At 37.4% G+C, this 27478-nt stretch overlaps 1 protein-coding gene across 1 annotated transcript; it reads right to left on the bottom strand.

Annotated features, from left to right (window-relative positions):
• On the bottom strand, nt 1-25574 carry SLC5A7 (solute carrier family 5 member 7). The gene is made up of 8 exons (XM_050754242.1): nt 25397-25574; nt 21539-21652; nt 20617-20772; nt 16067-16215; nt 12266-12409; nt 8072-8225; nt 5599-5816; nt 1-3736 (listed from the first exon to the last, which is right to left on the bottom strand). The coding sequence occupies exons 1-8, from the start codon at nt 25572-25574 to the stop codon at nt 3107-3109; spliced, it is 1743 nt and encodes a 580-aa protein (XP_050610199.1). The 3' UTR covers nt 1-3106.
• Between the last annotated feature and the right edge of the window lie 1904 nt (nt 25575-27478).

Raw genomic sequence — 27478 nt, 5'->3', positions numbered from 1 at the left:
AATATAATGTTAATTTATTATTTCCAAGTAAAAAGAGGAATAGCCATTATATTAGATTCACTTATTTTAAGCTTATACTCATTTCATATTCACATAAAATTCATTCCTTGTAAGTGTAGCAATGAAGTTGTATTTGGATGCTGAGTGTTTGAAACAACTAGTTGTTGATATTGCAGTGCAGCTACAGGCTTGCTGATTTGAATATGTGTGGGAAAAAGAAGCATTTAAATTACTCAAGAAATATGTTACAATCATATCAAAAGTATGAAAATAAAATATATGTTTTCTTCTAATGTTTAATCCACAGGTATTGCCTTCCAAGGTTAATATAGCCAGTGTCTGAATGTTTTGTTTATTGTATTTTCATTTGAGGGCAGATGTTGAAAATCAGGTTTACTGATTGAAGCTGGAAGAACACATAAATGTCTGCATTACTCATTCTGTCAAAACAAAGCAAATGATGGGTAAAAAGTATACTCTTGCACATTTCACAGCTTTGTGATACAACTGTCTTGGAAATTGGGTGGAAATTTATGCACAAATGTGCTTAAGTAAAGACCTTGTGACCATTGTTTCCTTCCTTGAGATCTTAAACCATTTTTGTATTTAAAAATCATCTTGCTAACATTTAGCACATTTGTGGATTAATAACAAACTAGTCTTTTATATACCTACTTTGAGGGTAGGTGAGGAATAATGGGTTAAACACAATATAATATTATTTATTGGCTTAAATAATTTAAGTTATCTAGTTTTAGCATTTTGAACAGGGCAAACATTTTCCCCGTTTCCGTCTATTGTGAGAAATTGAATTACGTGGAAGAAATTTTTAATGTTAACCTTTTTTTCCCCACTGAATTTAAGTGTGGTTGTTGGGACAATTGTTGCCTAATGGAATGGTACAATGTAAAGAGACCTGTAAGGAGACGATGCCTCCCTGTTGCATTATATGACAGTATGAGTGAGTGTTTCCTGATGCACATGGTAGAAGCCTGTGCCTCAGCAGGTTGAGACAGATGCTCAGGGTGACAGGTTGGATAAAAACCACCATTCAGGTAGCATGCTGGGGAGCATGGTGCATCTGGAACAATGGTGTTTGCCAGGAATTGTAGTCTCCAGCAATTCATCACTTTTATGTGTCAAATGTGTTAATATCTGTGGTTTTTTATTTAATGAATTTCTTGCCCCTTTCTCTTTTTTCTTTCAATACCTGAGAATCATGGACTCCCATACTTACTGGCTCCAAAAAATATACTCCTTCCATGTACTCCATAGGGTACTGAATAGATTCTGAGAAAATAGATGAAGAAAAGTAATTCTCTTTTCATTTAGATATATGTGATATTCAGTGAAGATTTTGAATGCAATGTAATATTCACATCAAATTTTGATAAAGCACTGAAAATATGAGACATATAAAATTATTTAATTTCCCCTTTTAAAAATTATCCTAGACATTAAATTCATGTTTAATGATAAAGATGTATTATCTGATGCTTTGAGACAATTACAATTAAATCTTATGAAAGGAATTCTAGGGTCAAGATACAACTTTCATTCTTAATGTTAAACACTAAGTTAACTTCATTTTGTTCATGATTTGCAAAAAAGAAGTATTTTTGAAAAAAAAAAGTGCTTTTGTTTCAACAATTCAGACTGACTTTCTTTATGGGATCAGATTCCCTGATCACTTTTCAGCTCATCACTTCACTTTGCTTTTGTAGAAATGGCTCTAGTTATTTCTATAATGTGTGACTGGTGTGAAAACACTTGAAACGGACACAAATCATTACACACACACACGTGTGTTTATGAGTGTGTATGTGTAACAGCAGAAAAGGAGCAAAACAGTATTTAATGACCAATCTCATGAATGTTATCTAGACAGCAAATGTTAAAATTGATGGCTTCTTCACTTTAGAACTTATTTTATTTTCTGCTTTCCTCTACATTTTAAAATTCACTATGTACTTTTTGTAGTAGTAATTTGTCTAGTCTCTAAGACTGGCTTATGTGAAAAAGTGCCAAAGAGTAGATCCCTTAACACTAAATCTTTCCTATTAATGAATATCTAAAAATTAGTAGTTTGTTTTTTTCTCATTTTTACTACTATCATGAGGTGTTGTGAGGGCTTCCCATAATAATCATTCAATGAAATATATGTAAATTTAGCAGTGTGCCTCTCGTTAACCATAACTGATGCTGTGTAGCTACCTCTCCTTACATAAGGCCCAATTTCACTTCCAATATTAACTTACATATTAATTTAGATGTATTTATTTTATCATGGAGCAAAACTTTATATACTTGACATAAAGATAAAAATGTACTGTTCCTCCTATTACCTTCTGCTTAATTAACTTATTGCTTTAAGGTTGCTTAATAATCCTTCAAGTACTCTTTCTATGCATACAGTAGCTACGGAAACATACAAATTAACCCAGTGCTCTTCTACAAAGATGGATTCTATTTTCCTATCACCTTGCACGTAAATAAATGCCAGTACATAATATTTTTTTGTGTTTGCTTTGCCCATGCTCATACTACATGCCATTAATAAAAGAATAACAAATTGCACATTCAGCAAATGTTATAGCTCAGAACATGAAAGAAGGGGTTAATCATCGCACTAAGAAAAATAAGCTGGTTAATTCATTGCACCATTCAAGGGAGTGACTGAAGTTATTCTCATAGCTTCAGTGCTATAATGAAACTAGACTCATCAGTGCATAAGCAAACAAAGTTTGTATCAAAACTATCCAATTTCCTTTTTTTCAGTCTCTTTCACATCTACTTCCCTTTTTTGTAACAAATATAGATGCTCTATTTGGCCCTTTGTTCTCTCAGTGGAACTTTATTTTTTATACCTAGCAAAACTATCTAGCATCAAAATCAATATTACTATGGATGAGAAAGAAAGTTGTTGCTTTCATAGGTGCTTCCTTCTAGCTTGGCTTGTATTTGTGCAACTGCACTTTATATGAATTTTTACCCTCCTGAACATTGTTTATATTTTAAATATATTTTTGTATGCTGCAAATCATCTCTCCAGAACTACCCTATTACAGTGTTCTGTTTGCTAAAGCAGTATTTTATTTAGATGGGGTCACTGTAAATTATCTTCAGTCCCAGAACCTTCTGGACTGGAATCAACATCAAGGAAGGCCTCTTTATTGGTGAAAGTTGAGCTGAGGGTCATGCTCTGTCGTGGCTTCACAAGTGCAAGTTCATCTAATTTAATATTTTCATTTTTGACAAGAATTGTCTTATCCATGTTTTCTTCACTGTGTCTTGCAACAACAGCATCAAATAGATCTAATTTAGGTGGCAAGCTTCCACTTTCAAATAGATATTTGGCTAGATAGGAGATGCAAATGTTGGTTAAGAATGAAGTAACCATGGCAAGTGTTTTAAATGGGAATTTCTGATTATATATACCATTATCATCAGGGTAATAGCCAGGGTAGAAGATCAAGGGCTGAAGATAGAGGTATGGCTCCCCTCCAGTTATTCTCAGGAAGAGGCCAGAAACATAACCTGCCACAGCCCCATAGGTGTTGGTTCCCTTAACAAAGAGTACACAAAGCAGCTGGGGGAAGATGACGATGTAAACAAGGTCAGAACTGAGGTACCAGAGCCCATACACAGTCTTCGTCAGCAAGGCCATGGCTGTTGCAGATGCTCCAAACACAAATACTGTGATTCGCATGACCCAAACGATTTCTTTGTCCGAAGCCTGTAAGAAATTGCCACAGTGTCAGCTTTTTGCACAGTGTCTTGACTCATGTAGGTCAAGAATGAGACACATTTTTTGCTTCAAAACTAGTCTAAAGAATTCCCCTGGTTCAAATGGCTCAATCTATGGGAAAACTCAATACAGCTACAGCACCCAAAGGAAACAATTAAGGTGACTTCCTGGGTGGACCTTTGGGAGGGGTTTCTGTGTACCAGATGCATGACACGTAGGCCACCTAGGCCTTTTCCTGAATGCATAGGGGGAAAGGCAGGATGCGCTAACACGGTGTCAGAGAGGTATAATAAAGCACGGGAGGATTTCCTCACTTTACATATTAGGGGACAGTTCTTATGTGGCATTGACAGATCATAGGCCATCCCTACTTTATCTCTTTGTAGAAGTGCCACCATCCTTAAAGCTAACCACCTTCTGGTGCTCTTGAAAAGACACATGTGGACGGGCGCGGTGGCTCACGCCTGTAATCCCAGCACTTTGGGAGGCCAAGGCGAGCAGATCACGAGGTCGGGAGAGCAAGACCATCCTGGCTAACACGGTGAAAACCCGTCTCTACTAAAAAATACAAAAAATTATCCGGGCATGATGGCAGGTGCCTGTAGTCCCAGCTACTCGGCAGGCTGAGGCAGGAGAATGGCCTGAACCCAGGAGGCAGAGCTTGCAGTGAGCCGAGATGGAACCACTGCACTCCAGTCTGGGCGACAGAGCGAGACTCTGTCTCAAAAAAAGGAAAAAAAAGACATGCACACGTATGTTTATTGCAGCACTATTTACAATAGCAAAGTCGTGGAACCAACCCAAATGCCCAACAGTGATAGACTGGATAAAGAAAATGTGGCACATGTGCACCATGGAATACTACGTGACCATAAAAAGGAATAAGATCATTCCTTTGCAGGGACATGGATGAAGGTGGAAGCCATCATCCTCAGCAAATTAGCACAGGAACAGAAAACCAAACACCGCATGTTCTCACTCATAAGTGGGAGTTGAACAATGAGAACACATGGACACAGGGAGGGAACAACACACACCAGGGCCTGTTAGGGGGTGGAGGGGGGCGGTGCAAGGAAGGAACTTAAGAGGATGGGTCAATAGGTGCAGCAAAGCACATGGCACATGTATATTTATGAAACAAACCTGCGCGTTTTGCACAAGTATCCCAGAACATAAAGAAAAATTAAAAACAAAGAAGAAAATGCCTTGTCCAAGGAGTTCCTTTGGTTACATTTTTAAAAATCAAATCAAATCAAAACAAAACAAGGCAAAAGCAAAAACATTGGGATTGTTTTGTTAACTAAAACCTAGAGCGAGGCAAAGCTTTAATCAAGCAAGAAGCACGCTGTTTTGCAGCCACTTTGATTCAATAAAGAAAATCAAATTGAGAGGATATCTTCTAGCAAAGGTGGACTAGGGAGTGCAAGTATAAAACAGTTCAGAAGTTACAAAAATACGTGTCAGACAACTTACCATGCCCTGCTTCCACCAAGATTCTCCAGTGTCATAGACAATTTAATTATACTAAATGTTTTGGTAGATAGTTTAAGTTTCATTACTCTTTCATCAGAAAGACAAGAAGGTTAAATGATAGCCCTGTGACTGTACCTCTTGGGAAATAATTATATTGATTTGTTCCCTTTAGTATTGACATGAATAATAACATGTATTGATAGCATCCATTCAGCATAGGTATAATTTGTTATTTAATCTCATATGCTTAATCAAAGTGCAGTCAGATTTAATGTAGAATATTAACAAATATATAATAAAGTATATACAACAAATACAACATCAGCGGCAGCAAGAGCAACGCTAGTAAATGACAGGTTGAAGGAAACTGTTCTTACATTTTGTCTGAAGGAAAGCTGGTAGATGTTCCGCGCAAACATGGAACTTGCTGACAAGATGGAAGAGTCTGCTGATGACATAACAGCAGCAGAAACTGCACCAAGACCAAAGAAAGAAATATACACAGGGCAGAGATACTGCAGAACAATTGGTAAAATCATGTCTGCTTCATCTGTAGTCTTGGGATCTGGAAGCCCATATGCAGTCTGGTTCCAGTCTGTTGAACAGAATCAACAACCATTACAACAACCAAAGAGCCAAATGTTCTTTATCCATCTGGGGTCATCCTATTTACTAGGTTGTTTTGAAATAAACTCAGAATCATGTACATTAGTCTGCTTAGGTGTGAAGTCCATGTGCTGGTCAAGTGGAAATGTCTTATGTCTCCTGACTTCTAAAGGGTATTGGTTACAATTAGGGTTATTCACAATGCCTGCACAGACACTGGTAGTAAGAAATATATTTCCTTCCTACAGTGATGGTGTTACATGGCATAGAATCACAGAAAACAAATGCTTATAAACATAATTCTAGAGTATTCCTTCGACCACTTGGAAATGTGGTGGGACACTCACTGTTCCTTCTTTAAGGCTCAGTTATTCATATGTAAATGAAAAAAGACAATAGTAGGCCTATTCTCAGCCATCATCTCTCTGTACATAAACTTGGTTTTGAAGCTGCCTCAGCATTAATTTTCAACTATTTCCACCTTGCATAGAATTTCACTGGATTAAGAACAGTCCCTTTTTATTGAATAAAAAGTATAGTCATGTGGCTGAAATTTTCAGGAAGTTTTGGTTGTGGTAGGGTAAGAAGACTTGGAACACAGATTTATCTTTGAATACATAGCTTCTTTACTATTTAGTTGTAGCATGTGTTGAAAAACTATGGAATCCTTAAATGTACATTAGCATAGTTGGCTTTTTATTTGCTGAACTTCTTTAATATCATGATCACTGGACCAAATAAGAATTGTTCTTTTTGGATCCTACCATTTTTTTCTTTCCTCATTTTCTATTACAATTGTCTCCAAAACCTGCTTACATGCTGGCAACTTTGTGGCCTTAACTGAGATGTTACGATAACAGAAATAACAAACAAGAATGTGTATCTAATCCAAGAAAAAATAGGCTTAGTGCTGTTTCTGTTAGCCTGTGTTCCTACCATAAACACACACACACACATTCATATATGTTTTCTGCTTGTGAGAGAAATACTATCCTTTTTCAAAGACAAACACTACCTACCACCTTTGTCAGTCATCTTTACAACTTTTGAAGTGTTTGTCTCCTGGACGAACAACTGGAATGGAGAGTCTACACTATGAACCAGGACTGCTCTCCTAAAAGTTAAACAATCCAATAAAAGACTCTACTAACTGAAAGTCAAAGTTGCCGTAGGAACATTACCCTGGATCACCTTTACAAAATACAACAGGGCAAAAGGTGAACTTTAATCTATTTTATTCCCTCTACCTAGAAGATGCCTTCAAATTTGAATTAACATGATGTATTTTCATTGAGTGCTCTTAAAAGTTACAACACAGGAACATAATGGTCAGGAGTAATTAATACATTTCATTAAGTTAAAGGTGAGCTGTTGAACATGTTCCACATAGAGACTAACATGGAGATAAACATTTCATAATGCTCCTTTTTCAAAACTGTTTTTCAGTAAGTTATTCTCTAAGTGACTTTGTTTCTTAGCTTGTCTTGACCTAAACACTTATTCATTGCTTTCTTCAAGAAAGAAAACTCCTAATTAAAATCTAATAAAGATGTAAAGCAGAAATCTCAAGTTCAAAGTGATCTTTAGGGAGGTCATGAGAATGACAGGTAAACTTCTCTAAGCCTGTGACTCTCCACTCTGGCTCTCAACTCACCTAGGGGTTTTAAAAGAACACTAGTGCTTGTCTCTATCCTCAGTTATTGAAATAAAATTCCTGTGAAGTAGGCCAGATGTCTGTATTTTTAAAAGATCCCCCCACCATTCCCCAGCTGATGTCAGCAGGCGCCTTGGTTGAGATACACTGCTGACAGGAGTGCATATAAACAATCGATAAATATACCACAACTGGAAGGAGGGTGTGTTTGCCAGTGTTGCGTAGTGGAGTGAGCAATCAAAAACATTGGAGGCTGGGTGCGGTAGCTCACACCTGTAATCCCAGCACTTTGGGAGGCCAAGGCAGGTGGATCACCTGAGGTCAGGAGTTTGAGACCAGCCTGACCAACATGATGAAACCCTGTGTCTACTAAAAATAAATAAATAAAACAAAATAAAATAAAATAAAAATAAAAAATTGGAGACCGCTGAACTATAACACAATTTACTGAATGCTATAACAAATTTATAAACATAAATGTGATGCGAAAGAATTCACCATGTGGAGGTAAGAGGGAAGTGGGACAGAAGGGTGTCTGGGTGGGGACTGTAAACTAACTGGCACATGTGGTGAAGCTACAAGAGATTTACCTGTTGATGCTCCAATGGCCCCAATGAGTATGGCTGGGACAGCCATTACCAGGCACCCGAAAGCTGCCAGGAATGACAGCACTTGAGCATAGGTGGCTGAAGATGAAGAGAGAACCCTCTGGAAGTACGCTTGCCATGGGATTCCACCCAGCATCTGTGTGGGAAACACGAGGATGGAGAGTGAACTAGAGGCAAACATCTATTCTATTTTTTTAAAAGAGATTTATTGCAATCACATTTAGAATAGTCATAAGTACAACTTAGAAGTATTTTAAAAAGTGGCATGTAGTCACAAACATCAATTAGTATCATTATGTTTGCTATGATCTGATGTCCATGTTCCCCCTAAATTCATACAATGAAATTTTATCACCAAGGTGATGGTATTAGGTATCAAGTTGGCAACTTTGGGAGATAATTATCCCCTGAGGGTGGATTCCTTATAAAAGAGAGCCAAATGAGTTTTTTTTCTCTTCCACCATGTGAGGAGGCAGCAAGAAGGTGCCTTCTATGAGGATGCGAATCCTCACCAGGCAGTGAATCTGCCAGCATCTTGATCTTGGACTTCCCAACCATGTGAAAAACTGTGAAAAATAAACCTGTGTTGTTTATAAGCCACTCCGTTTATGATGCTTTGTTACCCAACTGAACTAAAACAATGTATCATCAACTTTCAATTGTGCAGAATTTCCTGAAGTTCTTTTTCTCTATAATTACATAGAGCAATTATTTCTTTTCATTTATTTACCTATTTTGAACTGCATTTAAACTACCCTAGAGGCCTTCAATTTGTTATCATCTGGTGGTTCCAACCATCATAAAATATTCTCAAAAAATAATTAAGATTGTGAAAGTATGACATTTAACCTGAATCAATGCAACCCAAAAATATTTTTACACTCCAATCATGTGCCAGGCAATTTAATGGCTGTAAAAGCAAGGACATGAATAAAGTATGGTTCTTTCCCTGGAACTTACTTTCTACTGGGAGAGTCAATGTATGTGGTGTTTTCCAAAGTGAGCACTGCAGAGTGCTCAAGGCAATACAGCCGGCATCAAATAAAATACTAGAACTTCTATGTATTTTACTTTGTATTTTTCTATGTATTTTACTTTGCACCTAAATATTGTATGGTTGCTTTTATTCAATGATTTACATCATATATCAGTACAGAATATATAAGCAACTGATAGATATACATACCTCTATTGCAATGTGCTTAAATTTCTTATTGAGCATATGCGATCAAAAATGTTTAAACTATAATGCAATTTGTTGCATGATATAAAGAGGTCTGTATGGAAATTAAAATGATAAACCATTAATTATTTGCGATAAGAAAGGGGTGGTAAGAAGAGAGAAAGGGTAGCTGCATGTTAACAGGAAAACCTGCAGAAATGAAGTGCAGATTGTCCGTAGGCTTTGAGAGCATTTTCATAGGTGGAGATCGAGGGAGAAGAGAGTACCTGAGAGAGAAACTAATAGGAAAGAAGAAAATAACGACAGCAACCAGGCAGCTGAGACCACTGGGTGTTTGGTGTGATGAAGGTCAGTGAGTGAGGGAGTGGTTGCAGGAGAAGCTGGAAACACACTTTTGGCTAGATTACTGCTACTTCTCTTCCTGGCATAAAGTCAATATTCCATAAATATTGGTCACATGAACGAATGAATGAATTGATAAATGAGCTTGCCGTAGCACAATGTATTGAGGTTTCATTAACTGCCTGTCTGTCTCACTGGGCTCTGGTGGGGACGTCTGTCTTATCATGGTCTCACTTGGGCTAAGCAGAGTATCTGTTACATAGATACCATAACAATCTCCTTCTTATAAAAGCCATATATGTTCAAAAGTAATTAAAGGGAAAAATTCTAAAATTCATAACCCCATTCCTCAAGTCCACATTCTTCCAAAACCTTTTCCTTTCATTTTGTGACCTGTTTTATCAATATATCATTAATTGACAACTTGCATGTCAATGACTTGAATGGATTGACACATCATAAATTACATATTCATCACCCTGGACATTTAGGTCATCAGAAGTTTTTAAGTAGGGTAAAGTCTGACTTCATCTACAAACAGAAGCTCTCATGATGCAATGGACTGAATGTTTGTCCTCCTAAAATTCATACCTTGAAACTCTAATCCCAATGTGATCATATTCAGAGGTGGGGCCTTTGGAAGATAATCAGATCATAAGGGTGGAGTCCTCATTATGGGATTAGGACCCTTTTGAGAAGAGGCCAGAGAGCTCTCTCACCCTCTTTCCACCATGTGAGGTCACAACAAGAAGTGGACAGTCTGCAACCTGGAATACTGCCATCTTGAGAACCTAATCATGCTGGTACCCTGGTTTCAGATTTCCAGCCTCCAGAATTATAAAAATTATATTCTTCTGTTTATACATCACCCAGTCCATGGTAAATTGTAACAACAGCCCAAACTGACTAAAGTAGTTCGCAATATGGAAAATGGGCATGGGGGAGTAAGAGGTGGGCAGGCTGCCATCAGGGAGACTGGTGGGGGTTATCATAGTAGACCAGGTAAGGAATGCAGTCCACCTAATAGAGAGCAAACATGGGGACAGTGGGCAGGTTCCATGTGTGACCGGGAGATACACTGACAGTATCATTAGCAGGACTTGACAAGTCATCTTCATGTAGGGGATGTAGGAGAGACAACTGGAAGATCAAGACTATTGATGCAGCATTTCAAGGCTGATTTCTATAGTTTATTCATTTCTTCAACATGTACTATTTTAACTTGTCTTACAATTTGAATCATGAATACGACTAAGTCATATAATTTTGTAAAGCTGGAAGGAATTTAGCAATCACTTTATACAATGTCTTATTTTAAAGATGAATAGTCTGAAGACTAAAGCTTGGTGTAGGGGAAAGGACTTTGAGTTCTTAATATTCTATATCTGTCTCTAACTCAGACAATGGTGTGATTATTGACAAATTGCTTAACTGTTCTAAGTCTCATCATCTCTATGATGTAACCATAAGCACATCTACTATGCAGGTATAGTTACATATACATATTTACTCTCACTCCAGTTCATAATTTTAAGCCATTCCAGAAAAATGAGAGCCAACAGATTTCTCAACAATCCTTAGGCAAAGAAGCCCTCCAGTCCACCACTGGAAATATATATTTTCCCCATATTTTCCTATCCCTTACTAGAAACATTTTTACTGGAAAAGACACAGTTACTTTGAATGTTGAGATAATGCTAAAATTCAGCCACGTGCCATGATCACAAAGTCATACAATATTGCCAAACTTCTACAGAGAAAACAAAAATAACCAATTTACCTTTAAGTTTAATAGAACAAGTAATCTATTTCTTTTTTAAAAAAGATTATTTTTGTAGAGATGGGGTCCTGCTATGTTGTCCAGGCTGTTCTCAAACTCCTGGCCTCAAAATGAACCTTCCACCTCAGACTCCCAAAGGGCTGAGATTACCGGGCTGAGCCACCACACTCCACCATAGTCGATTTCTTACGTTGAAATCAAATACAGTGTGTTATTTTCAGGCCTAACTCCTCTAATTAGCACAGTCATAAAATCTGGTCAGTTCTTCTGGTTGTTCCCTCTTGCCTCAGTGGGATTGGCCATTATCTCTTCCATGTTCTCCTCAAAGTGCCTGCACCTTTGCCCCAAAGTTCTGCCTGTTTTCAAGCTTCCTCTGGCTCCTGAGGGCCTCTCTCTTGGCATCTTTCCCGAGTGACACGTACTTTTCCAACCCGCCTCACTTAGGGCCTCTAGCACTAGTAATTCTCTTACTCTGTAATTCAAGAGTGAATGAGAGACTTATTCCATAAGTTGGGTTTCATGCCTTAATTCAAAACACAAAATAAAGCTTTTACGAGGTTTTGCCTTCAGGTTGGGGAAAGTTCTAGGGGTAGGGCATGTTATTCCTTGACTTACATCACAACGGAAATGAGGACACACCACACAGAACACCTCGCGCTGTCCCCTTAGGGCCTCATTTGTTCTCCACCCTGACACTGTCAGCCACGACAGTCCGGCCCTGGCTCCACCCTCCCAGGAGAACGTCCTCAATTCAGAAATGGCCATGAGCCCACAAGCACATTTTTTTTTTACTATGAATATGAAAATCGTGAAAATAAATTTGATTTTAGGAACAATTAGATCACATTCCTCAGGTAAAGGCAATACTTACCAACAACAGAAAACTATCAAGCCAAGAGTAGACTTCAGATGAGTCAACAGTTCCCAGCCACGGCTTTTGGTATTTGGCATGCACAGCAGTGAACCCGATGTCTGCGACTGCAGGATGTGACAATGCAAAGGGGACGCTGATCCACTGCAACAGAAAGTGACACTGGAGCCCTAGGCCATGATTTTCAACTGTCTGATATGTGCAAGATTTATACACCTCACACACTGCACAGCTCAGTAATTCCTCCAGTTCAGACAGAGAAGGACCGGAAATCATGTTCTCTGTTTTCTGTTGGGCACCATAAAATACTGATTTAGATAAATTAAAATAGCACTTTGACTATTTCAATGCTTGATTATACCATGTCATACAAACTATAGCAGCAGCAACACAAAATCTCTAGGAAGAAAATATTAGATTTGAAATACCTGTCAATCAATCAATCTATCTATGTATCTATCTGCCTGCCTATCTATCAGCTATCTGTCTCTGTCTGTCTGTGTCTGTCTGTCCATACACACACACACACACACACACACACACACATGTAAATAGATAGGTAGCTATTGAGATATATATCCCCTTGCTTGTGGCTGGTGGGAGGAGGGGAGAGATGTGGATTGTTTTCGTTTTCCTCTTCTGTTAAATGTTGGATAACACAAACTTGAGTTCTAATAAAAAATTGTATTTCTCAGCTGCTCAGGAGGCTGAGGCAGGAGAATTGCTTGAACCTTGGAGGCAGAGGTTGCAGTGAGCCAAGATTGGACATTGCACTCTAGCCTGGGCAACAGAGCAAGACTCCATCTAAATTTTAAAAAATTGTATTTAAAAAAAAATAAATGGGTGCCAGGCACTGTGGCTCAGGCCCGTAATCCCAGCACTTTGGGAGGTCTCAGGTGGGCAGATTGCTTGAGCTCAGGAGTTCTAGACCAGACTGGGCAACCTGGTGAAACCCCATCTCTACAAAAAATACAAAAATCAGCCAGATGTGGTGGTATACACCTGTAGTCCCAGCTACTCGGGAGGCTGAGGTGGGAGGATTGCATGAGCCTGACAGGCAGAGGCTGCAGTAAGCGGTAACTGAGCCACTGCACTCCAGCCTGGGTGACAGAGGCAGACCCTGTCTCAAAAAAGAAAAAAAAAATGGTCAGATACAATGGCTCATGCCTATAATCCTAGCACTTTGGGTGGCCAGTGTGGGAGGATTGCTTGAGTCCAGGAGTTCAAGATCAACCTGGGATATATGATGAGACCTGGTCTCTACAAATAATAATAATAAATAAAATAAAATAAAATATTTTAAAAATTATATTTGAAATATATATCCATATAAAAGAGTGTGTGTGTATACACACACACATATATACACACAATTCTTGAAGTGGAAGTGTGTGTGTATATATATGTATGTGTATACACGCACACACTCTTTTATGTTTTCTGTGAATTAAGGAAAGATATCCATTCATTAAAGTAATAAGAAAATATGTGATTGAGAAATATATGGGTGACATATAAGCCTTCAAAGATGGGCCCGATAATAACAGGTAGAATAATAAAGAATTGAAGGAAGAGATGTTTAGATGGAGCAAGGCAAAGAATAGAAGAATATGTGGTGTGTGTTTGTGTGTGTGTATGTGTGTGCACCCACATCTGTTGGTGACGGGTTTTGCTGGCACGGGAGTAGTTTGGGGAAATGGGAGAGATAAAGATGGATGTGTGGAGAAAACCCACATTGCAAGTTAAAGGATTTGTATTTTGTTTTTGCAGGCAACTGGAAGCTAGAAAAAAATCTTTTAAGTCTTAAAAAGATTTCAGTGGAATTTATTTTGAAATTTAATAACATAGACATGAATAGTGAGTTTAGCAAAAAGGAAGTGTCAGGGACAGTGGCAGGTGATTTCAGCTCCACCTAGATGAAGGCCTGAAGTACAGCAGTGACACTGGGAATGAAAAAATACCAGTACTAAAAAGGATTATGAAGAGCAAGTCAACAACCCTTACATTACAAGAAGGAGAGAGAGGTCAGAGAGAGGGAAAATGAACAGAAAAACCTCAAGTGTACAGTTTTGGAGCTCCGGGGGTGATGATAAAATCAATAATACTAGAGAATTTGAAAAAAGACCGTTTAAGGGGTAAGTTGATTAATTATGTATGCTCATACAGTAATTAAAGTTTGGAAAACAACATCATTTAGTCTTTTATTCAGCCAATTCAATAGGGCCTTAACTAGTAACCAACAAAACTTCATTCCTTATCAATGTGGCTACATTTTGTGGCAGAAAAAATATTCTAACATCTTTGCACTGTCATCTTTACACTTGTATACTTGATTTATGCACCCATGGGTTTTAAGTTCTAGTCTCATACAAAGCAATGAGAAATCACATATATCATCAATAATAGGTTCATTCCCTTGGGTTGTGTTTCTTAGAATACCTAGTACATCAGTTATGAGAGCTGTCGTTGCCAAACCAACCTGGCTCCTGACATTCTGAAGAGGGATTTATTTCTATGTTCCCTATTTTATTTCTGGAAATTTATGTTGATGCTAAGGAAAAATCAGAATTTCAGTACAGTCCACTTAATTTTGGTAATCTAAATAGAAATAGTGGGAGTCCTTGAGTAAATTAAATATTCTTGTATTCAGTTACAATATGAATGGATGAAATTCCACGAAATGCAAAATGTCTAAGGAGAAAAAGAGAAAATATTATAATCTTTGCTGGCACATGCAAATTCATAGTTAAACTGTACATCTAATTGTAGTCCGCTTTTTAAAATTTTTCCTCTAGGACATTATTAGAGATGCTGGAATGTTTATGAAAAGGAGAGAAGAGCATGAGATTACTTCTTCATTTTTAATTTCTAAGAGTCTAGTGTCAAAAGTAAAATATAATGAAATGCTTTACATTGTAAGATAAATACATAAAGATGAGGAGAACCAAGAGTACTTAACCATCCTTGGGAAAATGAATCATGATCTCTAGTGTTAGCTTGCTCTGTCCGTGGGCTTTGCAGGAGGGCATTGCCGCTACAGAATCTACAACTGGGATAATATATGTGTATGATGAGATAATGTATGTGAACCTATGACAACCCTAGCCCAGCATGGATACACCAGTTTTTATACTTCTTTTGCTACATCTTAGGTATTGAATATTATATGCATAACTGTACTGTTCACATTTCTTCAACATTGACTAAAATGTGTTCAGACACACACAAGTGTTTTTAATATAGTGCTAATAATACTCATGTCTCATAATTATAATAAAAACAATAGATAATAAATCTTTCTGGTGCCTTATATAATTATGAATTGTCTTTGTTTTTAGACCACAAATAGTGATGATTAATATTTGAAATCCACAGTTTTCCAATGGGATCATTTCTATGTCTTATGAGCATTCTTAGAATTCACCAACTAACATAAAAGGAGACTTGTACAGGTTGCCACTAAGGTTTGAATTTTGTTATCTCTGCCGAGGAAAATGGATTGTCTTAAATACTCAAAGGAGATCATGCATACGTTTCCATCAAATCTAGGCATGAAGGAAAGGAAGACCTAGACCTTTCTAACAATTCAACATAGAGCACACTTTTCTGTCAAATGTTATCAAAATGACTAGTTTTTCATCTAATTCATTTATGGAGAAATTTGAAATTTCATATAATATGTGATTTAGCATGTATTACTCATGAGGGAAAATAAGATTTCTACTAATTTTTAAAGAGTTAGTATGAAATACATTGTCTTTTACAGAAAAAAGGAGGAGAATCTTGGGTGCTCCCACTTACCAGCCCCACAAAAATGCAAAAGAGCTGAACAACATCGGTGTAGGCCACAGAATAGAGCCCTCCCACCAGGGTGTACAGAGTGGCAACGAGTGCAGAGATGATGACAGAAATGTTCACATCCACGTCAATGATCACACTGATGGTGGCTCCTGAAACAAACAAGAGAGTGCTGTGGTCAAGGTGCCCAGACAGATTCTGCTCTTTGTATAAGGACACAGTGAAAGTTTAGTGATAAACAACATTTGTCTCTCTCTCATATGAAATGTAGTGGATGATAACACCTAAAGTTAATTTTTCTATTGAAATTTGTATATCTTAATAAATTCAGTGAGACACACACTTTTGCTTTCTGAAATGAGTGGTTTGCTAACTTATTTATGTGGAGGACACACAGATCCGTAGTATGCTTATGGAAGACCCTGAATTACTGAGAAATTTAATTACATTACGAGAACTCAAAATAATTTCACTATCTGGAACTCTGACTCAATCAAATATAGCCATGTGTTGCTTAACAATAGGGATGGGCTCTGAGAAATGTGTTGTTAGGTGATTTCATTGTTGTGCAGCTTCACAATGTATACTCACAAATCTTGATGGTATAACCTATTACACACCTAGGCTACATGGTATGGCCTATAGATCCTGCGCTACAAATTCATACAGCTTGTTACTGTACTGAACACTGTAGGCAACTGTAACATGATGGTAATTATTTGAATATCTAAACATCATATCTAAACATAGAGAAAGTAACAGTAAAAATATGGTATTATAATTTTATGGGACCACTGTCATATATGCAGTCCATCATTGACCAAAATGTCATTACATGGCACATAACTGTATATGAAATACATTAGTCACATCTATGAAAAACACAAGGCTTTCTGAGAAACATGATCATCCATTTCCACATTTTACAATTAACATTCACTTGCTATTTTGCATTTACTCTGCCCCCTGCTAGCTTTTGATAGCTAACAAATGGTTAAGGCGGCAAAGAATTGAGAAAAATTTGTAGGAACAAATTATCAAATTGGTAAATGTTATTAATCACTCTCTCCCGCTTTAATTTGTGACAGATCACTCTTATTTTATTTAATTGGTAGAATATACCAGTCCTGCTCCTAGGATACCAATATACTGAAGAGCCTAAGATTTGAATATCATACTTTTTTAAGTAATTTTCATCATCAAAATTTTAAACTTCTCTTAGAAATCAAATTTATGTTTCTCCTTATAACATTGTTTATTGTGTTTGTTGGTCCTTATATTTCCACTGAACGTATTGAGGTATGACAAGTTTGGGCCACTGTGGTTCTTGGACTGACAGTTCATAATTCACTTGTTGCTTTACTAGTCCTTTCCCTATTGTTCTCAAAACTATACAGTTTACATGTCACATTATTAAATGCATACATGAAATGGATCTGTGGTTTTATGTATCATCAGTTGCAGCCAGCTGAGTGGTCTTACACGCTACCCCCGTTCCTCAGTCGGCATGCTAGTAGTATATACAGCTCACTGGAGATGAAACTACATTATCTCAATATAAGATGTGTTGATCCAAAATATCAGTACAAAATATTTTTCAATGCTTTTGCTATGGCGATAAAATAAAATTATTTTCCAGAGTAAAGACCCATTAAAAAGAAAAATCTAGTAAGAAGTTGGAGAAAGAAGACAAAGAAGAGAGATCAAGTATAGATGAGTGACTTTAGATAATTGACTGAGCTGTTTCATAGATATTTGAAAAGTAATTGTTTTCCTGAGATCATTTACTTCAAATTGAAACTTGCAATTCTTTGTTTTTTTGTGTGTGTGTGTGTAGTTCTCCACTTTAATAACACTTCTAAGCTACATACCATGAATTATGAAAAGTTCAATTATAAAATAAAGATTACCTGACTAAAATCTCAAAGATTTGGGGTCCTAGTAGATGCTGTCACTTAACTGTAACTCAGAGATATTCGAGACGTCAATCACCTCTCCATTATCACTATTAAAATTAGATAAAAATGTCTCTAAAATATTTTCTGAATAATTAAATCAATTGCAGTAAGTAAAACAAAGTGACACTTTGAGGTATGCTAGTAAATATTAGTCTACTCATGAAGCTATAAAATAAATGCACTGCAAAATTATGAAAATCCACTGAACTTGAGCTGTTAGGAGTATAAATACACATTTCTTTAAAAAGTTGGAAGATGTCAATTTCTACCAAGAAAATAGTTTAAGATTCTCCTATGTTTCAATGGTGAACTATACACATTCACACTAAGGTGGTAATAGATCTTATATATTCTTGAATATATCAAATTATTTGTAATAAACACTAAATTTTAATGAAGTCCAACTATTACCTTTTATTTGTGTAAATTTAAAGATTACAGTTGCAATGATGTTACCCGGGTATACTACATAGTGGTGAAGTTTAGACTTTCAGTGCTTTCATTACCCAAATAACGTACATAGTACCCAGTAAGTAACTTCACACACACACACACACACACACACTCACACACTCTCTCTCTCCCCCTCAAAGAGTTCAAGCAATTGCAGCAATGTTTTTACATATGTTGTTTGATAGATGTGTGCATGTGAGTGTGTGGAAAGATACAGACAGTAACATATTTTATATATGTAATCATGCATTACGTAATAATGTTACCATCAATGATGAACCACAAATACACAAATTCTCATAAAATCGTAATGAAGCTGAAAGAGTCCTATTGCTTAGTGATGTTGTAGCTATTGCATTACAATTGCCTACAGTATTCAGTGCAGTAACATGTTGCACAGGTTTGTAGCCTAAGAGCAATAGGCTATACCATATAGCCTGTGTGTGTAGCAGGCGCTACCAGCTGGGTTTGTGTAAGTACACTCTATGTTCACACAACATCAAAATTGCCTACTGATGCATCTCTCAGAATGCATCTACATCCTTAACCTGACTGTATATTGTAATACAGGCACGAACATAGACACACATATATACAAAACTAATTATAACAAAGTTCACAGTTTCGTTACTATATATTTCCAAAATACTTTAGAAGCATTAGCTTATTAATTCTATTCTTTTTCAGGACTCTATTATATAAGTTGATCTTTATTCAATGAGTGAGCATTTTGTATTTTGTTATATACTCGGCCCACTCCTTTTTTGATACCTCAGCAGGTAATTTGTTCTTAAAATTAAAATTTTTTGGTGTTGAAAACAATGGCAAATAAGCCCCCATTGCAACTCAACTAATGAGAGGCAGGTGGAAAGCAAGGTGTAGTTTTACACGTAATATCATTAGAACATAAGAGCAGCAGTGGGTGTAGAGTATTATTATCCAGCACCAGGGAAGTGCAGCATTTTCCACCTAGTTCTTACTGTATTTTATAACGATCAAATACTCTTGTTTCCGCAACAGTCACTCTGTTTTCTAGTTGGGAATCAAAAAAGTCCTGACTAACCTGCAGGATGAAATTGGATGTGCTGAAGGCAGGGCAGTGCACGCCTTTATGGGGAGCTTCCATCTCCCAGCTGCCTCAACAGCCTCAGTCAGGTCCAACATTCTCAACTGGCCCCATGTGGTACATCTAAGCCTGTCTCTAAGGGTAGATTGGAGCTGAGGAGATGCTAAGGCATGGGCAAACTTTTTCATATGAATTATTGAGAAGACATTTAAACTGAAGGGGAAATTCTTGTTACACTCTACCATACTTATTTTTTTCCACTACTAAACCATAACATTGAGCTTTATAATATCAATTTATTGAAATATTTCAAGTTTGTAGTTTTGCCGTGTGACTTACATTATTTACCTACTCTGTCAGCAGAGGGTTAGTGATATCTCACTTCTCCAGGAATGTTGTTTACTGCTGGAACTGACTTAGTTTTATATATTTTTTAATTAGATATTTTATTTAAAAAGCCAACATCTCTAAAAATATTAGTGCTTTCAGAATAGCATGCAACACTGTTGTCTTGGGAATTATCTAAACTATCTAAGTTTTATATTTGTGTTTATGCCAATTAACATGGCAGTTATTAGAGGGAAAACAATGGTAAAAAGTTCTCAGTTTGCAGAAACAACACTTATTGGAAGAAATTAAGATATAAGTCATTTATTTAAATGTATTCAACGTCAAAAATATATGTTAGTATTCTCACTAACCCCTGGCTCATGAATCCTTGTTTTAAACATTTCTTTTAAGTAAACTGCACTTTTTAGCTATGCTTAATTCACTATGCTTTGTTCAAAATCATATATGACTCATAAAAGCAAATTGATCATAATAATTCATGATTATTGGTCTAAAGAGGCAATTCAAGTATAGAAAGTGTGGCTGAGGTTTTATTTAACCTCTGCCACCATATTGCAAATAAACATAAAATTTCCATTAAGCTTTTATGCATATAAATAAGGTTCAGTATATGTTTTTAATAAAAATGTCTTCAGAAGCCAAGGCTGAAGAAAGTAAGGTTGTGTATCTGATTGATGTTTAGTTCACTGCGGAGATGCAGCTAGAACAACTTAGTTGGGTCTTACCCAAAGCAGAGAAAATTGCTGCAGCCCAGAACATTTCTCCCATCAGTGCAGGTATAAACAGGAGTCCGCCCATGCGTTTTCCATAGATTTGCTGAAACGGGTCTAACATGGTCACATACCCCTTTGAACGCATAGGTTTTGCAAAGAACAGGCCACCTAAAAATTAAGCGAGTGTTTAGGAGGAAATAAAAAAATGTAATATAATAGTCTTTTACTATACTGCCACTTCTCAAGGGAAATGCATTTTTCAGAACACCTGTATGGATTGAGGAACCAGTCTGAAATATAATGTGCACACAGTACCAACTTACTCTAAATATTAGGTTTAGCAATCTAATGTAAATTATTTAGTACACTTACCATTGTATGTGTCCAAAGACAAGTGGATCTCATTGAGGCATGTGAATTGAAAAACATGAACCAACACATCGCTCACTTAAATGCCTCAATGCATATCTATCACTCAACAGAGCATTTAGAGGTTTTGAATAAGCACAGATTCAATAAAAGCCTTCTGAGTGCCCAAAAAATGAGGTACCTTCTGTTATATAATACTTTTGACCTCTTATTCATTTGACTTGCTAAAAGAAATACAGGTACATTTCAAGCTGATTCATTTTTAATGATATATCCATACTTGTTTTGAAAGAAATAAAACATGATTACGTTAAGAAATTCACTGTGCTGATAGCCACAGGATCAAAGGATTTTAAAAATATATTCCATAACCAAGAGATCAAATAATCTAAGCACTAGTGTTCTGCTACTTACCAATTTCTGGTAACGGCTCCTTAAAGATCTCAGGGGACATTTTTTTTTACAATGGTTATTTACAGTGTTTGACTGGTTATTCCACTTGTTATTACACTCTTGTTCTGTATGCTTTACTGAGTGAGTCACTGAGATTTGCACTTTCACTTACCTAAAATCAGACTAAGAGAATATCCAATGGGTGCCTGAGCCCAAGCTAGGCCATAACCTGGTACATAAACTGCTTCAGCTGTGCCATTGATATACCCTCCTCCGACCCAGGTAGCTGAAACAGAATGAAAAGTGAGGGAGTGATACTGCCTTACCTGTTAACACCCACACCTCCCTGCCAAACCAGTGGCTACTGGAGGTTACTGAGCACCTGAAATGGGACTAGCCTGGATTGAGTTGTTCTAGGAATATAAAATATACACCAGATTTCAAATGTTTTTTCTTTCATTGATCACATGTTGAAATGAAAACATGTTGGATGAATTGAGTTACCTAAGTTATATTATTAATATGAATTTACCTATTTCTTTTTGTTTTTAGAGGTTTGTCGAAAATTCAACGTTATGTTTATGGCTCACATTATATTTCTATTGGATAGTGCTGCCCTGGATGTTTTCTAAATGCATTGAGTCAGCAATATTTTCATGATATTATATATAATATAGTCTGAGGTCATGGGGTAAAATTTCTTTATTTCAAGGTCCTTCCATTTTAATTGTATTGATGTTTACATACTGTCCTCAGGGAGTGGTATGTGTGTGTACATGCGTGTGTGAACACATGCATGTATGTAGGTGGGTGTACGTATGTGGAAGTGTGCTTCTCACTGATAGAAATAGAGTCTTTCTTGAACACTCTGGGGATATCGGAGCTTGCAAATGTTATCTCCATCACCACTAAGTTGCACTTACTACCTTAAATTATTAGGATTGAAGAGAGGATCGAGATGACACCTTCTACTACAAGGTGTCCAAAGTGAGTTTAAATGTTACCTTAAGGCCTAGACTACCTAGCACTCAGAAGAATAGAAAATGTGAACTGTGTACATACTTGCAATTCTATATTTTAATATGGATCTTTTAGTAAGGTATTTACTATTTGACAATAAGTAATGAAAAATGCCTTATTCAGATAAATAAAATTTCTGTAGCATAATAGCTGAGGGAAGGAGGTCAAAGAACCAAAGAAAATAAGTTTTGACTTGACAGGTTTGAGCCAAGCATGAGCTACAGATTAATATTTTTCTCCGAATAGACAATGTAATACTAGTACCATTTTCTCTGAGGAAACAGTATAATATTGAATCCTTGCTGAAAAACTAATGCTGAAGAGAACACTAAACTTTGCAGTTTATACCTTTTCGAGGTTACAGTGTGGTTGAAATATTCAAAACAATCCTTATGCAGAATTTGTGTAAAGTTATGATGGTCACAGGTTGGTAAAAAAATTTATCAGATATGAGGCTGAATTACAGATTGCATCATCCCATTAGGAATAACATTTAACTCTGATGAATTTTCCAAAATCTCACAGTTAGAATGTAGGTAAATGAAATAATATCTATACAAAACTACCTAGGATGTATTTCTATTGTGTTTGTGCCAAAATTTATCTGGCTTTTAATCCAATACAAAGCAAAGAAGAGGAAGTCTTAGGGTTGACATAAAAAGATTTTCCTACATAGGAATTTTAAGTACATTTAAATGAAAAGTTTATATATAAAATCCTGGAACCAAATACATATTTAGCAATCACTCCCACCTTTGCAGTAGCTTTTACACCCAGTGTTAACAAATAACAAATGGCATTATTTGTTTTCTTATTCTAAGCCCTGCTGAAATTTTTTTAATGGTTTTTTTTTTTTCCCACTGTGTGTGTAACCATGACCTGAAGAAATAAATTCTTACAGGCAGAAAACTTGAGACTTTATCTTTCTACTAGGTAACTGGAATTGCTAACACGTCAATGCTTCACTGCATAAAGTAAATGGTCTGATGGTCTTACAAATACAAAGCTCATTAGTGATCATTTGTCATTGTGTAAGTTCACTGTCCCTTGTCCAAAAAGAAAATGAGTGCCTGAATCATTGCAACTATTGTGGTATAGAAGTGAGGGCTTGACTACTTACTAAGATTTAAAAGTCCCCTTTTTAAATGAATTTAGTCTCTTCTGTAACAGCATTTGCTCTCCATGTTTGTATATTTTGCGTCAGATCCATGAGTGAGATCACAAACTCTTAAACTATACTCACTTTTAAAAGAATCAACATTTTTTAAAAATCTCTATTCTTTATAAAATATATCCAAGTCAATCAATCTGACAAGGTTAGGTAGTATGGTTCAGATTTTAAATGAATTATGATATTGACCAGGTTATTTTGAGTTCTGAGAAAGAAAAAAAAAAGTTTTACAAACTGAGGAAGATCATGGCCCTTTATAAAAAATAGCATTATTCAAATATTTTCTGTATCTTTTAATAGCTTATTAGGTTGGAAAAAAACCTTCTAAATGGTAAAAGCAAATTATAAAATATTATTTTTATGACCATATTGAACAGAATATTAAATGAGAATATAGAGGGTTATAATTATTTTCAATAAACAACATAGTTTGATATATAGCAGCTTTCTTATTCTTTCTACAGTGTTTACAAACTGTGCACCTTTTGAAAGAAAGAAAGTGAAACTAGTTACAGGGCTGCATGTAGCACAGCATGCGGCGGTCGCCAGCATGGCCACCGGAGACCTGTGTTTGGTTCTGCCTGCAGCCTTGGTCCTTGTTAACCTTGTAACCCGGGATCTTCACTTAACCCCAGAGCGTCATCATAGTGCTGTTAGAAAGACCAAATGAATCCACGTACAGTGGGTGAAGAGTTAAACAAAGATAAAATGTCAATGTCTGAAAGATCAAACTGATGGCTCACATAGAACACTGTAGGTTTCAGATGGCCAAAGTCAAGGGGTTCGGAACATGGATGACCTCTTCCCAGACTGGTTTGGTAAACTACCTGATACACAGGGTGAATCATTTTAAAATTGCACTTCGAGACTGAAATTGGGCATCACTTGATATAATTTCCCATGGGATATTTTTCCAATGAACACTTAGAGTTCCTGCTATGTTGCAAATGTTTAAAAACTCCACTAAGACTCCGTAATGAAATATGTGTTGTTAGTGCAACCGTATTAAATATTAAACATATAATTTTAAGTTGATGTTTTCAGAATGATTTTCAATGACCAAGAAGAATATAGTAAAGAAACAAATCACCCCTTAAACAGAACCACCTTAGTGCAAAGTAAGAAAGAATATCAGCTCCTGCTAACATAACGAAGGTTTGAATGAGAAATGACTACAGATGGTGGCCTGGGGATTCCTATGAGGACACGCCCTAGGTTTTCCCTTTTATAACAAGGTTCATGACATTTCTTTATTAGTGCTGTGGAGTCATAACATGCGATTGTCTTCCTGTGAGGAATTAGTTATTAAATGAAATTATTTGGTTTCAAAACAGGGAATTACTCAATTGGAAATATTATCACCCCCACATTTATTTATGCAGATTAAAAATCATCACTAGTTGGTATTCATTGACACTTATCATTTAAATCTCAAAGTCACAACTTTATGCACGTATTACTGGACACCTTGAGATGCTGCCTATCACATTAATTAGCGGATACATAGCTTGTAATACTAGGACAGCTTCCCCACCTCTTTGTTTTCACTCTGTTTCCATCCACTCAACAGCCCAGAGAGCCAAGATTTGTTTCATGGCTCTTCAGTCCAGTGATTTATTATCAAATCATTTTTGTTCAAGTACTACTGAGTTGAAACCAATTTATTTTTAGGTTTTAAATGAACAGAAAATTATTTTAAAATATATATAACTAGTGAACATAAAGAATCCCCAAAGGACAAAGAGCAACATTTGCTTTGTCACTCTGAAGCCACACGCTGCACACACACAGATGCCAAGGAAGGGAGGACTGCATGGAGCCGGCGGCGTCTGAACGTACCTGTCATGGTAAATCCACCAACCAATAAACCAATATCTCGGCCACCAACTATGATGGCTTCGCTGCGCTCTTCTGCGCTGCCACTGTTTTTGGTTCTCCAGGCAGCCCATATTCCAACCAGCAAAATGAGAAGGTAGAACACGATAATAGCTATCAGTCCTTCCACATGGAAAGTCATTTTTATCTAATGATCCAGATTCTTCTGCAGCTGGCTACTTCATTAAGACTTCTGAAGAAAATACAGGAATGCATGATAAATCAGTCGAGCACTATGCACACGTAGGCAGCCAGGAGTAAACCAGCTGGATCATGAGAGACCCTGTGTCACTCACAGAAAGAATACAACGCTGAAACCACATGTAAAATGGGCAGTTACCAATCAGTGTCCACTACATTATCCTACTTTTATTTAACAATGTAACATTGCTTTGAGTTTGCAAGAAACAGAAAAAAAAAAAATGGAAATGTAGTTTAATAAATGGAATCATAATCCTTGTGTGTTTCATACATACTTTAAATTTAAAATTAACCTTGTGTATATCTTAACTCAGTAACTGTCAAATCATTTACAAAGAGTAGAGCTGTATTTGCGTTTTGGAACTAAGTTACTCTTCTAGAATTATTTATTCACTTTAAGTGTTTTACAAATGACTATTCTGAAAATTTTAAAATATCCATTAATTTATTCATTCTTTTATCAGTCCTTTCAAACGACTTCAGAGAATGGCTTCAGTAGTAATCTGATATAAAAATATCTGAAAAAAAAAATCTTTAGAAAAATTCATTTCAAAAACACATCAAACTCCACATTTTCAACAAGTTTCTGTAGTTCAAGTTACTATAGCAACTAAGTATGTTTTCTGTTTAAAGGGTCCACTCTCTTGATCTTCTTCGCCCAATATCCTTTATTCAATTCATCACCCCCCATTAATGGTACATACAGGAAAAGGCTTTTTGTTGTTGTGGTTGTTGTTGTTGTTGTTGCTTTTTAAATACGATTGCCTAAAAGCACAACAGAAGGATCAAAGATACTAAAATCAAGACTCTTAGAAGACAAACGGCAGATTGGAAAGCATTCACCTTCTGAAATTCTTGTTCTTATTTATTTATTTATTTACTTTTTACCTTTGTGACCACGGCTGTTCCCTGAACCCAAACTCTCAAACACAAGTTTCTGGGGGAAACTCTGATATTTGTGCATGCAGGTGGCTGAAGAGCCTTTGGGGAAAAGAATCAGCCTCTTTGGAATTTAAAAGAGGCAAAAGAAGCGCCCGCGGGCTGGGTGGTCTCTGCCTTTGTGAGCTACCAAGCAGGCAAGTTCCTCTCCGCGGTAGCCCGATGCTCTCCCGGCCCCCTGCGGCCCTTCCTCGGCCCCTTCTACCCATCTCCTGCGCCCAGACTTTGTAGCCTCTTGCACCCTGACAGCAGCGGTGCCAGACAGCAAACCCGCCCTTGCATCCCACCGAGAGGCAAAAACGCCGCGTCCCTCCCCTCTAAAACCGCCCGGGCTCGGTGCCCAAGGCGTTTCCGAGGGTGCGGGCCCCTAGGCGCAGGAATGCCCGCTAAGCTCCTACCTGGAGTGGTAGCTGCACGCGAAAGCGCTCCGCCCGGGGCCGCCGCCCCCTGGCACCGTGAGGGGTGTGGGTGCGAGGGTGAAGAAAGGGAGGGTGCGGGGTGGGGCAAGGGTGCAGTGCGGAGGGGGGCCAGTCGGTCAGGGCGGCTCCTCACCCGGCGTCTCCAAGAACCTGGGAGCGCGCGGAGTTGACAGGTGTGGGCGCCGGCGGAGGGCGCGCGGCGCCGGGCGAGGTGGCAATCGATCGAGTATTGGGAAAAGTCCCCTTTATAAGGGCGGCCGGCGGGGGCGATCGTCAGAGCTCAGGAGGCGGACGTCAGAGGAAAGTGGTGCTGGGGCGTGTGCTGGGGAAGCTGCCCTCGCGAGGAGGGTGGGTGTGCGGGATGCGAAGGAAACGGGGCCCAAGGAGCTGGGGGGCAGGCTGGGCTCTGGTCGGCGCTGCCAGCCATGTATCCCCAGCCATGGGATCCCCATCCCGAGGCAAGTACCTGCCACTCCATTCTCCTCCT

This window comes from Macaca thibetana, chromosome 13 (assembly GCF_024542745.1).
Source record: "Macaca thibetana thibetana isolate TM-01 chromosome 13, ASM2454274v1, whole genome shotgun sequence".
NCBI classification, from domain to species: domain Eukaryota; kingdom Metazoa; phylum Chordata; class Mammalia; order Primates; family Cercopithecidae; genus Macaca; species Macaca thibetana.
Note: the sequence above shows the minus strand (reverse complement) of the source record. Positions and strands in the feature narration are given on the sequence as shown.